Consider the following 20,379-nt stretch of genomic DNA (forward strand, 5'->3'; position numbering starts at 1 on the left):
AAAGTTACGCACAAGTTAGCAGCATAGCTCCTCCTCCGTCGGTCGACCTGAAATGCTTTTGTCGGAAATTCCGACGGACGAAGCTCACAGCCCTCGTCCGGGTTACAACCCTTTGGCCGAAGCAGGATAGACTCAGCCGAGTCATCCTCAGTGGATTGCCGCGCCACCGAGGATAGGGAAGTCGATGAGCGGAAGCAAACGACTTAAGACGGCCTACGGCTCGCAAGAGCCGTAGTTGAGAGGCTGGAGTGCGAGACAGTGATATTAGAACTGCCTGAGTGCTTTTCCATATATATGGAGACGCCTGTTAAGGGTGAAAGGAACGACGTGAGGGTTGGACTCAATGAGGCGGAGCCTGCAGAGTTCATCCGGCCAGAATATAGGTTCAGTTCCCGCAGGGTTATCGGGAAGGTTACCGATCGATAACCGGTAGGGAACATCATCAGCAACTAGTGCCCTCTATTCCAGGATCGGACGCTCGAAGAAGTCAGACAACGGTGAAATACACTCACTTTTCTTCACCAATTTGTCGCGTAAAGTGTCAGTTATTGTTCCTGAAACCCCCCTTTTACAGGTCGGTCCGGAGCCCGTCGCCGTCGTCCTCCCTAGTCTGCCAGCCGTAATCCCGTTGCCGAGCCAGCCTGCGAACAGAGCCGACCGAAGACCCGGGATCCAGTCATCACCGCGAAAAGAGTAAGACTCAAGCGGCAGCAACCTCTGTTGAGCCCGACAAGGCCCAGCAGACTTCCGACGTCGCTCTAGCCTGATAAGGAGAAAAGCAGTCGCTGGAACTTCTAGCTATAGCCCGATAAAGGCGACAGCTGTAGTCCTTGAAACGTGCTACGGCACTTTGCTATGCCCAAAGGTTAACCGAGCGAAGGTCAAAACCGTCTGGCAGGCTCACCCCCGTAAGTCCCGACTGACCATCTGCGTCAGCAGTTAACTGTCTTCCGGGAGATAATCCTGAAATTGGTCCTTCGAACCCGAGATATCTGTGTTAAAATTTGTCAAAGTCCGAAAAAACAATTCCGGAGAGTCCCGAGAGAAGTTTTCCGGCGACTCGGGCTCAGGGAGCCATTCCCACGTGCAACCTCAGCACCTGTCAAGCCCAAGATTTCACCTTCAGCCCGGTTTGTCCTCTACCCCAGACAGGCAGACCAGGACTTGAAGTTCCTCAATGACAAGGAGAGGGCGGAACTCGAGGCCGTTCAACGGGTGAAGGAAGAGCACGCACTTGCGATTATCATCGCCCAGCGCAAGGAGAAGGAGGCGACGGAGACTGCTCTATACTTGCAGCAAACCTGCCTGCTTCGGCGGGAAAAAGAGGCGCTGGTTCAGAGAGAAGTGGAGCTGGACAAGTCGTCAGCCGCCAGGAGACTCGCAGCTAAAACACCAGAGCACTACGTCCCCTCACCGATCGTCAGACCGACGGTGCTAAACATCACGCCACTCCCGGCAGCTGTGCCACAACCCGGCCCGTCCACTCCGGCTCCCGAAGCCATCTTAGTGACCCCGGTGTGGTCATCAAAATCTTCTAAGTCTCGAAGCAGCAGTAAACATTCTCGAAAGGAAACACCTCGATGTAGTAGAGGGACCGGAGCAAACCAGCCCGGACAGAGAAAGCACTGGCCAAACAATTCCGCAAGCACGGGATCTCCACTTCAGACGACGAGGAGGTGGTATTGAAGTCACCGCACTTAGCCCTTCTTCCTGACAAAGGCCTTGTATTATCGTTTTGTTTGAGAGAAATAAAAATTTGTTGAAACCGAAACTATCGCGTCATAATCTGATTAAATTCTTTCGGTAAAATAAAAGGAAAAAGATGAGCAGGGAAACCAAGATCGAAAGACCCGAGCAGCAGTGGCTGCGGAGGTGTCAGACGAACGGTTCGCGTTGCAGGAAGTGGCATTAGACGAAGCCAAAAACGACATCGCCAGACTCAATGAATGGCTGGAGAGAGTCGAGGCGAGGGTCACCAAAGAATCTCAATGGCTGGAACTAGAGTTCTGCGAGACGGCCGAGAGACAGGATGCTGTGATATCAGCGCTCGAATGAAAGGCAAGGACTCTAGAAGCGGAGGTGCGCAGAATCAGCGTGTTGCTCCCGCAGGTCAAGGCCCAAAATAAATCAAAGACAGTCAGCCTTAGTAGAGAATAGCTTCAAGGAATGGACGAAGAGAATAAGAGAAGAGATGGACGCCCGAGAAACAGCCCTTATCGGGTCAATCCGGCAAGATTACTCGCTGACAAACTGAGTCATGCTCGAGTCAGCCAAAGCGATGAAAAAATCAAGGAAGATTCTCCTTATTGAGCTGAGGGCAGACTCGACAGACAAAGTAGAGGGAAACCACCGGAACGGTGGGGAGACTCCATAGAGGAAGGAGCAACGGCGAGAAGCCGTCACTCAAGCAGCGCGTCGGCGGCAACCACCTCTTGTGAGACAAGAGATGAGTTGACGGCCGAACGATACACACTTTTGACTGAATTAATGGGTGCCGCTCTTGTGGTGAAGTCGTCACGAGACAAAGGGGGGCGGCGAATGAATAAACTCAAAACGCAGACCAGACATGAAAGAATAAAGGAGATTACACGGAAGCTAGCAGAAATCTCGACGGCAGAAGAGAGAGTGAATGACCGCGAGCAGCTAGACATAGCGCTGAGTGAAATGGTGGTGTTGGATCAGTTGGTGGAGTCTCAGAAACGAGACTCTGCGCCGACGAATACGACACTCGTCAATTCGCCCAGCGTTACCGCTTCCGGTGTTTAATGGAGAGATAGCGGCGTGGGGAAGTTGGAAGGCCGCTTGGTCGACTTACCGCGACGATGCCTCACTGTCAGAGGAGCAGAAGTATCAGTACCTTCGGGGCTGTTTGAGAGGAAAGGCCGTGGATGCGGTGTCGTACCCGAGGGTTGGTCGACTCATAAGAATCATCGTACACCCTCGGAAAAGTAGGCAAGAATCCCGAAGAATCCCAAGAATTCCTCAAAAATCCTTAATAATCCCAAGGATATCTGAAAACTCCCAAGAATCCCAAGAATTTCTCAGAATACCCCAAGAATCATAAGAATTTCTCGAAATTCCAAAAAATCCTAAGGAATTCTACAACAATTTCCGAATTTTCTCGAAGTTTGACTAAACTTCCGTGAAGCAGACGCAAGCAGATGACTATTTTGCATTCTTCTCATTACAGTTGGCCGCGTGGTTCATGTAAAAATGAGCAGCGAAGACAGTAGTGACACTTTGAAAGTGCTTGAAGAAAAACATGTAGTTATTCCAACCCATATAAAAAATAAACTTTCTAGTCTTGGTTACGTCGGAATTCGTGTCCTTGCAAAAATTGACGAATCAACTATGAAAGAAATAGAGGAATTTGTTGGAAAAGTGTTAGGTTCGGATGAGATGAAAAAAATATGTCGTTGACAGAAAGACAAGAACAATTTGGCAAAACATTTACTTCCAACCCAAAAAGTTTTATGCTCTTACCTGTTGTGTCTTTGAAAGACCTGCGTATATTGTACGGACGCACGTTATTACAATACAAGGTTAAGACGACACTCGAAACGGACATTAAAAGAAGAACTTTACTGCAAAGAGTTGCGAGCCCGAATGCCCACCACTCAGCTGCCGCGATCACCGCGACATCTATGTCTCATACAACATTGCCTACAAACATAACAACTCTTCCCGAGGCCGACGGTCGGTATCGAATCCCTTCCGTGTACAGTTGACCAAGATACATTAATATAATTAAATGGAGAACGTTACGCGCGGTTTGCGCGTACGGGTGCTTCGGCGTAGAACTACTGGAGGGGGGCCCAACTGGGGTTGCTCTTTCCCTGGCATCTCCGCATCTGCCTTCGTATCGTGCGCTTCTGGTGTTGGTGACGTGGATTCTTCGCTGCTCCCGCTCTCGGTCGCTGCCGGAACCATCAAGCGGATGAACCGCCTGTTACGCCAGAGTACACTGCCGCTGGCAAACTTGATCCGATAGGACCGGTATTGTCCGACCGCGACGATCACTCCGCTATGGCTCCATAATTTCGTTTTCGGATCTTGGACGCGTACTGGTGAACCGACCGGTAACGATGGCAGTGGGCGTGATCGTAGGTCGTATCGGAATTTTGTGTTTGCATCTGCTTCCGCCTGACGCTCTCGCGCATCCATGACGTCTTTCCATTGATTGAAATAGGAGGATCGATGGGCGGGCACCATAGATCGGAGCTGATGGCCAAATACTATTTGAGCCGGTGATAACCCAGTTGCATGCGGGGTGTTTCGAAATTCCAGCAGGCCAGCAAGGAACTCTTCCGACGATAAATCCCCCGACGGGGCTAGCTTCAGTACCAGCTCTTTCACCGTTTTTACAGCTGCTTCCGCGTGCCCGTTGCTTTGGGGGTAATGAGGAGTGGAATTGCCCCATGACACACCCCAGCGCTTTAGGGGCCGCTTTGAAAACGCCCGCTTCGAACTGCGGGCCGTTGTCCGACCGAAGTCGCATCGGCACGCCTAACTCCACAAAATTGTTGATGACCGCCTGCACCACCTCCCGGGCCGTAGGGTCATGGCGCCACTGATGCACCACCGGCCATCCTGACAATCGATCGGCGTAAACCAACACGTGTAGCGATCCGTGTTGGAATAAGTCTGCCGATACATCTTCGAACACGTATGACGGCAATGGGTCCGCCAATAATGGTTCTTGAGCTTGGCTAGCCAATCGTTCCTGGCAGATGTCGCACCGTTCCACCAGCATCATGATATCATTGGAGATACCTGGCCAATACACCGTCTGTTGCGCTCGACGTTTGGTCCTCACAATCCCTTGATGAGATGCATGCAATTTTGCCAGAATGCCACGGCGCGAAGCGGATGGAATCACTATACGTGATCCGTGTAACACGATGCCGCCGTCTGTCGATAACTGCTCTCGGATGGACCAATATTGTCGGACATGCGTTGGAGTGTGTGTTCGGTTGGCCAGAAATCCGGTCTCAATTGCCACAATTAAATCAGCATAATGGGGATCTGCTGCAGCCGCTGTCCGTAACTCCTCCATCAGCGTGTCCGGTAGATGTGGTGTTGAAGCTGCGTCGTCTGCAAGGTCGAGGATGTTATTGACGCTCTGAATGGCTACTTTGCATACCGTAAATGCCAGCTCCGTTCCAATGCATTGGTCCTCTGCTACCGGGTCGTTTACCGGAGCGCGTGATAGCGCGTCCGGTATTGCGTGATCTTTTCCCTTTCGCCACACCGTCGTGAATGAGTAAGGTGATAATCGCTCCTTGAGGCGTTGAATTTTCGGGTTGTCAATGGCGTCGAGAGTATACTTGTCTAAAATGGATACCAACGCCTGATGGTCCACCATTAATGTAAAATTTGGGAGGCCGGATAAATATAAACGGCACTTCCGGATGGCCCACTCCACAGCTGCTAGTTCAAGCTCTACGATAGCATATTTGGACTCCGTGTCTGTGCACCACCGCGAGTTAGCGTCCACCAACCTCCATGAATCGCCGTGGCGCTGCAATAACGCATACCCCATGCCGTTTTTTTCGGGATGCGTCGACCTATATGATAGTTTCGCGTCCTGGATCAAAATGGACTATCACTGGTGGTGATGTGAGGGCCACTTTTACTGCTTCAAAAGCTTGATCATGGTCTGCGTTCCATACATATGGATTACGGGTACTGAGCAGAGGGCGAAGAGGAGCTTTTGCTGCCGCCACCTCCGTGGAGAATCCGGCCAATTGCTCCACTAAGCCCATAAATGACCGGAGCTCCGAGATGTTGGTTGGACGCGGAAACTGTGACAACGCTCGCAGTTTATCCTCCTCGATGGTGATACCGCCATGCTGGATGTCGTACCTGACCCAGCGAAAGTCGGGATTTGGCGAACCGAAATTTTTCCCTGCTGAACGTGATCCCGGCTACGCGGGCGGCCTGCAAAATGGCGCATACTCCCGCGACGTGGGTGGGGAAATGAGCGATCAAATCGCAGTAAATTATCCACCACGCGAACTGTATTCGTCATGGCCGCGAAGGCGGCGTCTGCTCGACGGTTATATTCGTCTCCTGAACTACATAGGCCCATAAACGCGCGTAGAAATTTGTATCGCCCCCATGGCGTCATGAATGTTGTAAGGGGTTGGCTGGATGGATGAAGCGGGATCTGATAATATCCATTCACGGCGTCGAAGCTGGTGAAGAAGCGACACTCACTATCGATTTCCGCCACTGCATCTCGCGGCGTGCGGGTTGGGTGCGTTGGCCGAAGGACGAACTTGTTCAGCCGCGTGTGATCAACACATAGCCTGATTTTCCCGTTTGCACCACGGATCACTACTAATGGAGCTGCCCACTCCGATGGTTCGCTGACCGGCACAATCACTTTTTTCGTAACTAGATTATCCAACAGATTTTTCACATCTGCACGGTCACCAAACGAAATCGGTCGTGCCCCATTGACATAAAATGGAACGGCATCCTCCCGCACTTGAATCACCATGTCTGGTCCCACCATTTTGCGAAGCTCATCATCTTGGTCGAACACCGTCTCAAACTCAGCTACGATGGCCGATTCGATGAGAGAAATTTGTTCCGTGCTGGGCTCCATCGGGATGTAAACTCCACGAAGAAAGGGGGCACCAGGTGGTTCTGCTGTAGTTTCCGGACGTGATGGCACGTCCGCTGCTGCCACCGAAGCTAAACGGTTTAGGGTAATCCTGATGTAAAATGTTCAAACTGATGCAGTCTACCCGACACAACAGCATTCCGTTAACCTCGGGGCAAAACACAGCCGTGATGCGGGCGTCTCGGTCACCGTATCGCACTGAAAGATCCCGTTGCCCAATCGACAACAGCGGGGATGAACGGTCGGCCATCACCAAATCAAAAGAAGAGGCTGATAGCTGTTTCTCTGATTACCCGATGGCCTCCATGATGTCTCTCCAGCATACACTCACTTCAGCTCCAGGGTCTGGAATAACGTTGGTTAGCCTCACAGCTCCCTCACCGGTGTCTTTCAGTACCTCCAATGAGATGGTAGGGGATCCACGACGCTTGTGATTTGCTTGAATATTTCCGATAATGATGTGCGCCATTTTGGATTTAGCGCCTGGAATGACCTGGCAATGATGTCTCCCCCTCCCCCCCGTTATGTGGGCCAGTGTGTAGAGCTCAAGCGTAGGATACGGTCTTGCTTGTACCCGGCTCCCTTCTTATTACACGGACTTGATACAGACTTCTTTCCATGGCGCAGTTGATTATCGTCACCACCCCTCCTCCCACACGTGAACCGTGACTGTGTCCTTTGTGAGTTGACTAAACATTTTCATATCACCTTGTGAAGCTCTCGTGCACACTCTACCTACCGACTCCCACCACGTGGTTGCGCACGGCACTACCAGCCTCCCACTTTAACTCAACCGTAGCCACACGGCACTACCCCGTGTTTCGCCATTTACACTGTGTACCCTTACCTAAAATGTGGATGTGAATTATATTACCCTTTGCGTTGTGACGCATCACAGGCTACATCGTACTCAAACTCAGCCATATCCCGCAACACATTTTTCCATCTGCCATTTTGTTTTTGTGTGATCGGTTTCCTTCTTTGCGCGTCCCCGCCTGCGGTCATCCCCCGTGTTGGGCACATCTGAACTTCGTCGTCCACCATGCCCCCGGAGCCATTTAAGCCCTACGGCTCCCCGCCACCGTTCGATTTTGACGAATATAAGGACGCCTTTGAGCTCTGGCAGCGCCAGTGGACTATATTTTTGGCCTTATCTACCATCGATACAGCCCTTCCTCAAGCGGACCGCGCGTCCTATAAGGCAAATATCCTGCTGTCCTGCTTATCGAAGCCTACTTTACAGGCCATCTGCACGATGGGCCTGTCTGATATCGAACTTGGTGACCCCGATATTATCATCGGCAAACTTCGTGAACGGTGTAACGCTGGGAGGAATTGCCACGTTTGGCGCCAACAATTCGCCCTTCGTATACAACGTGAAAAAGAATCCGTAGACAGTTGGGTTTGCGAGCTGCGCGATCTCGCACAAAAATGCGAATTCAACACGGATTGTTGCAACAAATGCCAGGACACCCGGTTGTTGGGCCAAATCATTTACGGCGTCCACAGTGATGAAGTTCGGCGTAAGTTGTTGCAGGAAGGCGCTACACTATCCCTCACCAACGCTTTAACAACACTGCGCACGGCCGAAGCAACACAAATGCAGGCAGCTAACCTGCGGCAAAACGATCCACCATCTATCCAGCAAATCAAAAACAATACCGTCAAAACCGACTCAAAGTCCGCTGCTCGTTCCCCACACCCAGCTTTCCAACGCAACTTCCGGCGTGGCCCACCAGCAGGTGCCCCACCACACGGATGTTGGAACTGCGGAGCCGACTCGTTCCACCCAAAGTCTGAATGCCCAGCCAATGGAAAAGAATGTGGCGGCTGTGGCATAATAGGCCATTTTCAAAAAGTCTGCTCACGAAAATCTTCGAAACCCGAGACAGCGGGAAGTATCGTCATCGGATCCATTTTACCAGGGGAACTTATTGAAACCAGCGTCTCGCCTGCCGACAGCGACACGCCCACAGCAGTGCTCTTCCTGCCCGACACGGGCGCCTCGATTGATGCCGTACCACATGCACTTCACCAATCGCGATTCGCCGCGACTCCACTTTGCCCCATCACAACGCGAGCCGTAACGGCGACTGGCGATGCCATAACGTCATTTGGCACCTTCCAGGCAACCATTAGCGTAGGACCCGTCAACGGAGGCACGCCAGTACTTACCACCATTCACGTCCTTAAAAATCTCCAGCAACCAGTTCTATCAAAAGAAACGCAGAAAAAACTCGGCATCCTACCCCTGGATTACCCCCATTGGCGCGTTCAGCAAATCACAGCCCATCCTACGGATTTAGAGAAAGCTAATAAGCTGAAATATTTAATGGCTGCCCATCCCCTCATCTTCGACGGTATATGTCGCCCCATGGTAGGCCCTCCCTGCCACTTCCAGTTAGCCGACGGGGCCATACCATCCGCGATGAGAGGTTCGCGACCAGTCTCCGTCCCGTTGCTCCCAAAACTCAAAACAGAGCTGGATTCGCTCGAGGAGCAACAAATCATCTGCAAGGTCACCGAGCCGACAGCATGGGTCCACCCTATGGTCATTGCTCCGAAAAAGGACGGCGGCATACGCGTATGTGTCGATTTTACCCCCCTTAACGCCTTCATCGTCCGACCAACATTCGAAACGGCCACCCCGTTCCAGGCCGTCCGTTCGATTCCGGCCGGGATGCGCTTTTTCACCGTCATCGACGCGTTGAAAGGATACCACCAGGTGCCATTAGACGACGAGTCAGCGACGATGACCACCTTCTCAACCCCGTTTGGCCGCTACATGTACCGCCGGTTGCCTTTCGGTGTTTGCCACGCCGCTGACGACTACAGCCGACGCGTTTCGGCTGTATTCGATGATATTCCAAATTGCCGTCGGATAATTGAAGACATCCTCATATTCTCCGAGACATACTAGGAGCACATTTCTCTCGTCCAACAAGTGTTCCAGCGCGCCGCCGACAACCAAATCGCCATAAACACCGGTAAAATCCAATTTGCCCAGCCGTCTGTTCTGTCTGGCGGCTATATCCTGAGCAACACCGGCTTCCATCCCATCCCCGGAACTCTTATCGGCCATCAGTCGATTCCCTACCCCCACCACCATCACGGAGATGAGAGCATTCCACGGTCTGTGCCAGCAGATGGGCAATTTCTCCGACAACTTAGCAGCGGCACTCGCACCCCTTTCCCCCCTTCTAAAAAAGAATTTCCAGTGGGAATGGACAACACAGCACGACGCCGCCTTCAACGCTGCCCGCTCCGAATTGTCATCTTCCGCCGAGCTGTCCTTTTACAACCCAGCACTACCCACGGCCCTCCATGTCGATGCCTCCCGCCTGAGAGGTCTTGGTTTTATCATCCGTCAACAAAATCCCAATGGGAAGTGGAACGTGGTCCAGGCCGGATCACGTTTTCTATCCGACGCGGAGACACGCTACGCCATGATCGAGCTGGAGTGCCTGGGTGCAGCCTGGGCCATGCAAAAGGGCCGGCAGTTTTTGGAAGGCCTCCCATCATTCCTTCTCCTCACGGATCATCGGCCGCTCATCCCGATCTTAAACGATTACAACTTGGACAAACTCGATAACCCACGGATCCTGCGCCTACGCCTAAAAATGCAGCGTTATGCATTCACAGCCCGCTGGATCCCTGGGAAGGAGAATCTAATGGCCGACGCCCTCTCGCGTTCGCCTATCCGCCCCGCATATCCAGTGGATGAACTGGCGGAAGGCCCAACATCATTCTCCACCCGTGTGGCGCTGATATCCACCATCGACGGATCAGACCCCTGCACGAGCGACCCGCTCCTCGACAAGGTGTCAGCTGCCGCCGCGGTTGACCCTGTCATGATTGCTTTACGTGACGTCATCCGAACCGGTTTTCCCAACGAGAAATGCAACTTACCGCTGCCCCTTCGTCCTTTCTGGTGCGTCAGAAGCCTCCTCGCCATCGACAAAGACGACGATATCATCGTGATGGGCTGCCGTGTCGTCATTCCAGAGGCCGTTCGTCGTGAGGTCCTCAAAAATCTTATCTTGATGCACCAGGGCTCAACAAAGTTACGGCAACGGGCCCGTCAAACCATGTATTGGCCGTCCATGGACAGCAAGATCATCACCGCGGCCCGTGCTTGTCCCACTTGCACTGAACATCTTCCCTCACACCCGCCGGAACCTTTGCTGCCCCACCAGAAAGCATCGCGGCCGTTCGAGTTTATCCATGCCGACCTCGGATGCCACAACGGTCGCGATTTTTTAATAATCGCAGACCAATTCAGTGGATGGCCCCACGTCGTCCCATTTCCGGGCAAAAACACCTCTGCACGCAAGGTGGTCGACGCTCTCCGCTCCTTCTTTGCCTTCGGCGCGGGTGCACCAATCAAATTTTGGTCGGACGGCGGGCCCCAGTTCACTGCAGACGAATTTCAGTCCTTTCTTCGTGAATGGGGCATCAGCTACGGCACTTCCTCGGCAGGGTATCCGCAATCTAACGGCTTTGCGGAGGTGTCCGTAAAGAGCATGAAAAAGCTCATCCGCGGATCGTGGTCGGCGGGCTCCTTCGACATGGACCAATTCAGCAAAGGCCTCCTACTCTACCGCAACGCACCACTGTCTGGTGGAGCTTCACCCGCCCAGCTAGTTTTTAATCGGCCCGTCAGAGATTGCCTTCCGGCCCACCGCCGCGCATTCGCACCCCAATGGCAAAAATCGGCCGTACAACTTGAGAAGCAGGCCTTGCGAGCCCGCACTCTTCGTGCCGCTCATTTCAACCAGCGCGCGCACCCTCTCCCTCCGTTTTCCATCGGCGATTCCGTCGTCATCCAGAACCACTTAAATAAACGCTGGTCAACCCCTGGTATCATCGTCGAAACCGGCCCATTCCGCGATTATTTGATCAAGACCCCAGCTGGTCGGCTCTTCCGCCCACCCCACCGGATCGCCCAGCACAACCTTCAACGACTTCCACCCCCAATTCGCCGACGCCGGATGGTCCAGCCACACCGACAGCCGAAGCCCCCCGTCGCTCTGCCCGAATCCGCAACAGTTCCAACAAAAATTAACTCGCATTATGTTTATCAACCCCTAAGTTTCTTTCTTTCCATCCTCTGTTATAATGTCATGCTTTCCCCATTTGCCATGTCAGAACCCAGCCCGTAATCAAATCACAATGCAAAAAAAAAAAAAAAAAAAAAAAACAACAAAAGAAAAAAAAAAAAATCCGAAAACAAAGAACATGGAATGACCTGGCAATGATGTCTCCCCCTCCCCCCCGTTATGTGGGCCAGTGTGTAGAGCTCAAGCGTAGGATACGGTCTTGCTTGTACCCGGCTCCCTTCTTATTACACGGACTTGATACAGACTTCTTTCCAGCGCCCATGCTCGTGCCACCGCCTTTCCCGTTTTTATCCTTTTCTCGATTAGGGCATTTAGGGGAAAAGTGACCCAGTTTCCCGCATGTGTGACATGACTTCCCGCTTGCTGGGCAGGATTCCCCTTGATCGTGAGATGCACGACCACACGAACCACATTCGCCTTTTGATGAGCGACGATCTGGTTGAGATGGCTTTGTTGTTATAGCTGCCACTCCCGATTGTCCGCTGAGGGTGCGCTCATTTGCCCGTGCTGATTCCTCGCTACGACAAATGTTGACCGTATCTTGCAGCGACGGAAACGGGCTAATGGCCAACAACTTCTTTTTTGTTTCCGAATCCCAGGTTCCAGCAATGATGCGTGTCACGAGTCTTGTCTCTGAACACGTTCCGCACAAATCCGCTGCATCAGCTAGACGACGCAATCCGATGAAGAAATCATCAAATGACTCCGACGGTCCCTGTCGACGTTTTTCAAATGCTACCCGGTCAAGCGCGACGTTTCGCTTGGCTCGGATGTAATCTGCTATACGGTCGAGTACGTCCTCGGGTGTAGTTATGGTTGCCGGCGTGATGCCCAATCCTACTTCCATCACTTGCTGCATCGTAGAATCCAGAGTCATCCGAAATGCGGCCATCTGCTCCGAGTTGGGATAAATAGCCAACTGACTTAACTCAGCGAAATCATTCCACCGGTTTCTCCATGATTTCAAAAGTGGAATAGATATGTCACTATGAAGCTTGTCTACGCCAGAGGGGTCCAGCCGCCGTCGTTGTGGGAACACCGGATGGCCGCCTCCGCCGCAACCACCAGCGCCACCGCCTCCACCAGCTCCGCCACCGCCACCACCTCCACCAGCGCCAGAACCGCCACCGCCTCCACCAGCACCACCACTCCTGCCAGCACAACCGCCTCCCGCAACGCCGCCAGCTGCGCCACCGCCCGCTTGAATAAGAACCATAATTTGAGCTAACTTGTTCGCTATGGCCGTTTGGCCGGTTTCAATGGCGTCAATTCGGGCATCGGTCGCTGCGATGGCTGCTGTCGCTGCGTTGGCTGCTGCCAACGCGTCTGCTGCTGTCGTCATGCTGTGTGGTCGTGGGATCCGGATACGAGAAACTTGGGATGAACGTTGACGACGAGGATGTCTCAAAAAATATGGGGCGTCCATGCACGACTCACAACACACTCACGATAGGTTAAACACCGGAAATAATACAGTCACGTATGTGCGCCTTAGCACAACGGTGCCCACCAGGTATTGCATAAAATGTTACAGTAGATATGAAGTAAATGACGATCCACAGAGTATACTTTTCATACCGGCGAACCACTACACGATATGCGTGAACCAGAATGTTTTTGATCACCGACACTGCCAAATGAATCGTTCGAACGATAACTCGACAAATTGGTGTCGCAACGAATGATCTTACTTACAAACTGGAAAAAAATTAGGACTCTCCACACGTCTGCACTGAAGAGTAAAATGTACCTGAACCTACACTTCAATGTCTAGTGCGAACGTGATGGCTACTATTTCAAGATGGCGGCAACCACCGAACACGCGATGAGAAGAATTTGCGATCTGTTAAACTCGTTACCACCAATTACAGGGAACTAAAGGTGATACCAACTGCGCCATGTTGTGTCTTTGTAAGATCTGCGTATATTGTACGGACGCACGTTATTACAATACAAGGTTAAGACGACACTCGAAACGGACATGGAAAGAAGAACTTTACTGCAAAGAGTTGCGAGCCCGAATGCCCACCACTCAGCTGCCACGATCACCGCGACATCTATGTCTCATACAACATTGCCTACAAACATAACATTACCTGGAGACAAAGTTGTTCTTCGCGTCATCAGTGAAGTCTGTAAACAAGTCCTAGAAAGCTACCAAAGTGTGTTATCCCCTCATGAAAAGAAGAACAAGTCTAAATCAACAACGTTCTCTTCTGGAAAGTAATGACTGGTATATCTAATAAGTTTTAAGTGTTTTTTTATTTTCATGATATAGATAACCGATTTTTTACAACAGGGAAACCTGGAAGTGACCAGCTGACTTTTAAAATTGATTCTGATTTTCTAGTGGATGAAGAGGCAACCACAACTGCGAATAAGTTGACATTAGAAGAATATCTCCTACGTTGGGGAAACCGACTAAAACTTCAGAACATGTCTTCTTTGTTTTCAATTAAAGAAAATATTATCACCTGTTTGATGAAGCAGTCGAACTCTGCCATATGTAAATTGCAGCTTGCAATGGAAACGATCTGAACATTCCCAGTCCACAGCAGTTGGAATTTGTAATAGTCCAAGTGCATAATCCTAGCATAAAGAACATCCAACAAGAGATTACTGTAAACATGGATTCATCTGTATCTACATGTATGATTGAATCAGGTAGCTTTTGTATTCATCATATTCTGTTTATGTTATGCTTTTTACTCGTATTTACTTCATGAATTGTTTTTTCCCATCTGGGAAAAATTGGAATTATGAATGTGTTTTCATTTTAGATGTTCTCCAACAACAGACTGCTGAAACACCCTCAGGTGAAACTTCAACCAACGCCTCATCGTCTTTCATGTATCTTTCCAGTTTCGATGGAGCCCAGAAACAGACAGAAACTGCTTCCACGTCTTTCACGCATCCAGGTATTTCCTTTAGTACAGTGAAAGATGAATGAATTACGAACATCCATATCTTCTCTTATTATCTAGATGAACAAGATGCTGATATAATAAATAACTTGGCATCATGCAGTGTGATTCCCACAGTGTAATTCCCTCAATCGACTAAGCGATCGAAAGCACCATCTTCATCGACAAGTAAGAAGGTGAAAAAGAAGAAAAATCTCTGACACAATTCAGCTGGAGGAGCACAGGAAGAACGAGGAGAGGAAGTTCCAAGCACCTCCACTCTGAAATCAAATTGGAACAGCAGAGAATTTCGACGTCAAAGAACATTGTTAAAAGCATCTTGTGCCGCTGCTCAAAGTCGCATTCCTCACTACTTTGAAATACTGAAAGATATTGAAGATTTTACGGAGCGTCAAGAAAACGATTCCCTCCGCTTGCAATTGAAGAATCTAGAGGATAAATATTCACTTCTGCAATCATTCCAAGGACAACAGTTTGAAGTAGGTCTACCTGGCCAATCGCTGTTAAAAAGAATGATGCAACAATCTATAACTCAGAATGGGAAGAGTCCAAATAAAATCCGTCATAACGATGCTGTATTAGAACATTTCTGCCTTAACGTTTGGATACTTGGAGGTCGTCGCCTTTACGAAATTTTTTACGCGAATTTTCCGGGAATATTTCCGTCTCCTACTACAATACATCAGAAGCTTGTCAAGTTTGACATTTCAGTCGACGAGGATTGCTTAAATGTTTCCAAAGTAAAGGAGTATTTAGTTTCAAACGGTGCACCTCTTATTATTTGCTTATCAGAAGATGCGACGGGAGTCGTAGGTCGAGTCGAGTACTACGCAAAAAAGAATTGTTTAATGGGATTTTCCAATCCATTAACATCTAATGTCTTTCCGGATTCAACTGCGTCAAATGCCCGTACCGCTCAGGATATCTTAAATCAATTTGATCATCACGACAGGGCTAGGTAAGCGTATTTCAATTGTTATTTACATTTATTGGTGGATTGTTTTAAATTCCATATTTTCTTTAGTGTTGTTATGATTGGCATGATCCAGCCAATTGTTGTCGGCCTCCCTGCGATCCGACTTTTCGCCTACGGACGCAAGCAACAAGTTTACGGCCGGTAATGTGAAAAATCGTCTTAACCATGTGAAGGAAAAATTAACTGCAGAGGGAATACAAGTTCTGATTTATTCTACTGATGGAGATTCAAGAGAAATGAAGGTGATGCGGAACCTATGGCGTCTCGTGGCTTCTCTGTCTCTTGCTTCTCAACTCCTCAATCCGAGCTCCCAGCTGCAATTCCAGTCAACGCACTGTATCTTCGGAAAAGGTGGAAGTTTTTTTGTGTGATTTTCTTAGAGATTGCATACCTGTTCAAGACACCATTCACCTTGGCGCGAAACTACAAACGCGATTTTGGAAAACCCAAAATATCTTACCGTCTGGTAACAAAATTGCCAGTCCTGCTCACATTATAAATCTTATAAAAAACATTGGTGTTACCAAAGACAAGCATGGATTGCGAGATCGAGATTTAGAACTCATTGATAAGATGAATTATGATGCTGTAACTCGTCTGTGTAATCCCCGGTTAACCGAATTGTTGGGTATTGTCTCTGGGTCGGAAGCGACACGGTTTTATCTCAATCTTATGAACAAAGTTACTTCCAGTTTCCTAGACAAGAAATTAGAGCCATTAGAACGAGTGTACCGTCTGTGGTACTGTGTATTTTGTCTCAGATACTGGCGTTATTTGTTGTCCTGCGATGACGTATATCCTTTAGCGAAGCATTTCATCACGCTGAACGCTTACTTGTGCATCGAAATCAATGCCCATTCATTGGTAATGTTAATTTTAAGATTACAAGAAAGCGGGACCCCTGAACTATTTATGCCATGGCTGTTTTCTATCTGTTTTCTATAAAGCCAGCCCTGTGAATCCTATTTCAAAGCAGCACGATCGTTCACTCCTGTTGGCAGTAGTCAATTAACTTTTACTTTACAAGATTTTCTGTACAATCGATGTCGCAAAATTGATGTTCAATTGCGCTTGATTTCATCGTCTAAATCAGATGGAATTAGATTGTCCAGAATTGAAAAAACCTTGATCGCTTTGGGGGGAGCGGCGAGAGTTATTTTTGTAAATCTCTTCCGTCCATTGAAGAAATAGAGGCGACCATCTTAAGAGCAAAAGAAGATTCTAAATCGACCATGGTTAGCATGGGAGTCATTGTTTCAGATGCTGAGTGTTTCAATTTCGACAATTGGTTAGCTTGGAAAATGAATCAGGCAGTACGTCAAAACGAACTCAGCAATGAGCTTGATGTTGACGAGAAATGCGAAAGTATTGAAAATCAGGGAAATGACTTTTTGGACGAAGTAGATAGTTTTGATGCAAGTGTTCTTACTTCTATCAGTAATGCCGATTTTAAAGACTATAGGGAGATTCTTGAGCGTCAAATTGTCTCTAATTGCAACGAACTCGGTAATAAAAATTTCGGTCATCCTCGATTTGGGCCTTTGTTTGACCCGACCCATTTAATCAAATCTAGTCCATTTGTTTTACTCACCAGCGATGAGGGAAGCCAAAAAGTGATTAAAAAATCATCTGTTGTATGGTTCTGTGAGAATGGTGTGCGCAAACAAAGTAATGATCGTCTTACAAGGGTAACTCAAAGCTCTAATTTTCTTTTAAGTCGACAGTTACTTGTTCGCTCCGTTTCTAAGCAGAAAGTCAGAATTGGTGATTGGTGCATTTTTTATTGTGAAAAAAAAAAAGGAAATAAAAAAAGTAAAGCAATGGTAGGACATGTACTTTCATTTCGATTGATGTGCGAGTCTAGTAAAAAAACAGGCGGTGATAGATAAATGGGAAGAAGGGGGAAAAAATGTTGGAGTTCTGTGCGATTAGTATACTATGGATCACTGCAATAAATCGATCACTGGTTTCCTAACTAAACATCCCATGTTTGCAAATGGATATCATTCTTGTGATTATTATATTTGTAGCATTCCCCCTCCTAAATATAGTGTTACTAATAAAAAAAGTTGTGTTCGTTTTTGTGAAGAAACATGTCGTACGCTCTTAGAAGAATACAACAATGCATTTTCCGTTTAAATTACTGAACTACTTCTTTTTTTACCCTGTTGGTGAGGGGAGACCCATTTGTTGAGGAAAATCTCAACCATGGAACACATTAAGTAAGAGGTTTTATCAATAGGTGTCGCTATTGATCAACTGTCATAGTTGTCGTCTGCAGATCTCTTCTAGTGTAGATCCCTCCTTGTTCTTTTCATCATCATCCTGGTAACAACTGCTCTCCTGTATCTGTGTCTCGTGTTAATCTGTTCTGATATTGTTCTATGTGTGAACATGAACCAATAAAGGTATGAGTAAGGATTAATATGTTATGTTGTGTATTATTTATTCTAACAGGTTATGGGACCCTTGAATTTTTCCGCTTAATTATCTAAAGAAGCATGGCAAATCAACTTATTAGTGGGAATAATGGAATATTCCAAGCTAGATTTAATGGGACTGGTTTTTCTCAGTGGACTTTTGGCGTGCTTCTCATGGCACGGGCCAAAGATTGGAGAGCATTATCCAAGGAACAGAGACTAGACCAATAGAGGTAATAAATTTATTTTAACTTGTCGAGAGTAAGTGAAAAATGTGTTTCAATTGACAGAGAGCTGTAGTACTTTTTTTTTGCATTTAACCCACAGAGAGGTTCTGTAATTTTTTTAAAATTTACCCACAGAGAGGTACAGTAAATTTTTTTTAATACACCCACTGACAGGTGAAGTTATTTTGTAATACGCCCACAGAGAGGTTCATTGATGTGTTTATGAATTCATCCATAGAGAGATGCAGTAATTTTTTTTGTTATACACCCATGGAGAGGTGCAGTTTTTTTTCTTTGCAGTACACCCACTGAGAGTTGCAGTATTTTTTTAAATTTTTGTAATGCAACCAGAGAGGTGTTGTAATTTGATTCCACAGTAGACAGAATTGAATTTGTTAATTTTTTCAAAGTAACGTAAAGTCTTTTGACCCACAGAGAGGTATCAGTCAGATCAAATGTACCCACAGAGAGGAAATATTTTCAGTAATATTTTAAATCAGAAAATTGAAATTTACTGTTTATTTATGCAGATAAGGAATGAAGACGTAGTCGAGAATCAAGCCGAAATAGATGCATGGATTGAGAAAGATGCATTTGCTAGTGGACTCATTTACAGTAGTCTTGAAACCTCATACCAGACATCAGTAGGAGGATCAGCTGATGCAGCAGAAATGTGGCAGCGATTGAATCAGGAGTATGCTCAAGTAGCAGCTGCCAATACAGGCCAATTAACAGCCAGATTCTTTCAGTATCAGATGGATCCTGGTAATAAAAAAAAAAGTCAAATAAGTAAATAGGAAAACAATATTGTAAAAATTTTGTTTAAATGGCTGTGTCATAGACCACAGTGTGTCGACACTCATAAATAATTACAGACAAATGGCAGATGAACTGCAAAATGTTGGTGCCCCAGTTACCTATATTCAAATGGAGGAAAGAATTCTGTCCACACTGCCTCCAAGCTACCACGCAGTAGTTACAGCCTGGGAAACTCAGCTAAGAGATGAAAATCGAAACATATTGACACTCACTGCTCGACTGATACTAGAAGAAACAAGAATAAAAGGAAGAGATGGCGGTTTATCAAATCCAGCAGATGTTGCATTCTTTGCTTCTCATCCGAGTAGACAAAAGAAATCTGTTACTGACGAAAATCAAATTGACAAGGCCTATGCAGCTGGAGGTGGAAGAGGTGGCTATCAAGGACGAGGAGGTCAGCGAGGTGGTAGATACAGAGGAGCTGGAAGTCATCGTGGAGGATACAATTATCGTGGGCACAGAGGTGGACCCGGAAATTATAGTGGAAGTCAAACGAGAAATCGAGGCAACCATAATGATGGTAGAGGTATATAGTAAACTATATTGTAGCTTGTTTCATGTTTCTAAAAATATCTACACATATCAAGGTTACAATCATGGATCAAGACCAACGTTTGGCTCATATGATTGTTACGAGTGCGGAGAACCAGGCCATTTAGCTCGAAATTGCAGAAACAGAAGACATGCAGAAGAAAAGAAAGCCCGCCAAGGAAAACAGGATAGCAATCGTAACTTTAACGATGGTGGATATGAAAACGATCAACGTGATCCGACATTTAATTGCCTTTCTTCAGTCTGTTTTCTTGCTAAAAAGACTAACGACTGGTATGCTGACTCTGGAGCCACACATCATATGACAGATCAACGTCATTTCTTTACTACATTTGAGCCAGTTAAACCAGGCACCTGTCATGTGTATGGAATTGGATCAATCAAGATGGAAGTACATGGAGTTGGTAACATCGAGATCCATTCATATGACCAAGGAGAAGAGAATGTTGGAGTATTAAACGACGCCCTTTTTGTACCTGGAATTGGAGATAATTTATTCTCTCTCGGAACTGCAATGGATCGCAAACTAAAAGCTGATTTCGAAGGTGATCTGGCAATTTTCAAAGACAAGAAGACAGATACAGCAGTTATGGAAGGACAGAAAATTGGCAAGTCACTTTATCACATGAAATTCATAACGTCAATGCAAATCAAGATGTAGTAGCAAACTCAGCTCAATCTACATTTTCACTCACTCGATGGCACCGCAG

General features: G+C 47.8%; 1 protein-coding gene and 1 pseudogene across 1 annotated transcript; both read left to right on the plus strand.

The window, feature by feature from the left end:
- The first annotated feature begins 7,673 nt into the window (after positions 1–7,673).
- On the plus strand, positions 7,674–9,551 carry LOC123469845. Its single transcript, XM_045169192.1, has one exon. The coding sequence runs from the start codon at positions 7,674–7,676 to the stop codon at positions 9,549–9,551; it is 1,878 nt and encodes a 625-aa protein (XP_045025127.1).
- Positions 9,552–15,706: 6,155 nt separating this feature from the next.
- On the plus strand, positions 15,707–16,842 carry LOC123469846 (annotated as a pseudogene).
- Positions 16,843–20,379: the final 3,537 nt, after the last annotated feature.

The sequence above is a fragment of the Daphnia magna genome, linkage group LG2 (genome assembly GCF_020631705.1).
Source record: "Daphnia magna isolate NIES linkage group LG2, ASM2063170v1.1, whole genome shotgun sequence".
Classification (NCBI taxonomy): Eukaryota; Metazoa; Arthropoda; class Branchiopoda; order Diplostraca; family Daphniidae; genus Daphnia; species Daphnia magna.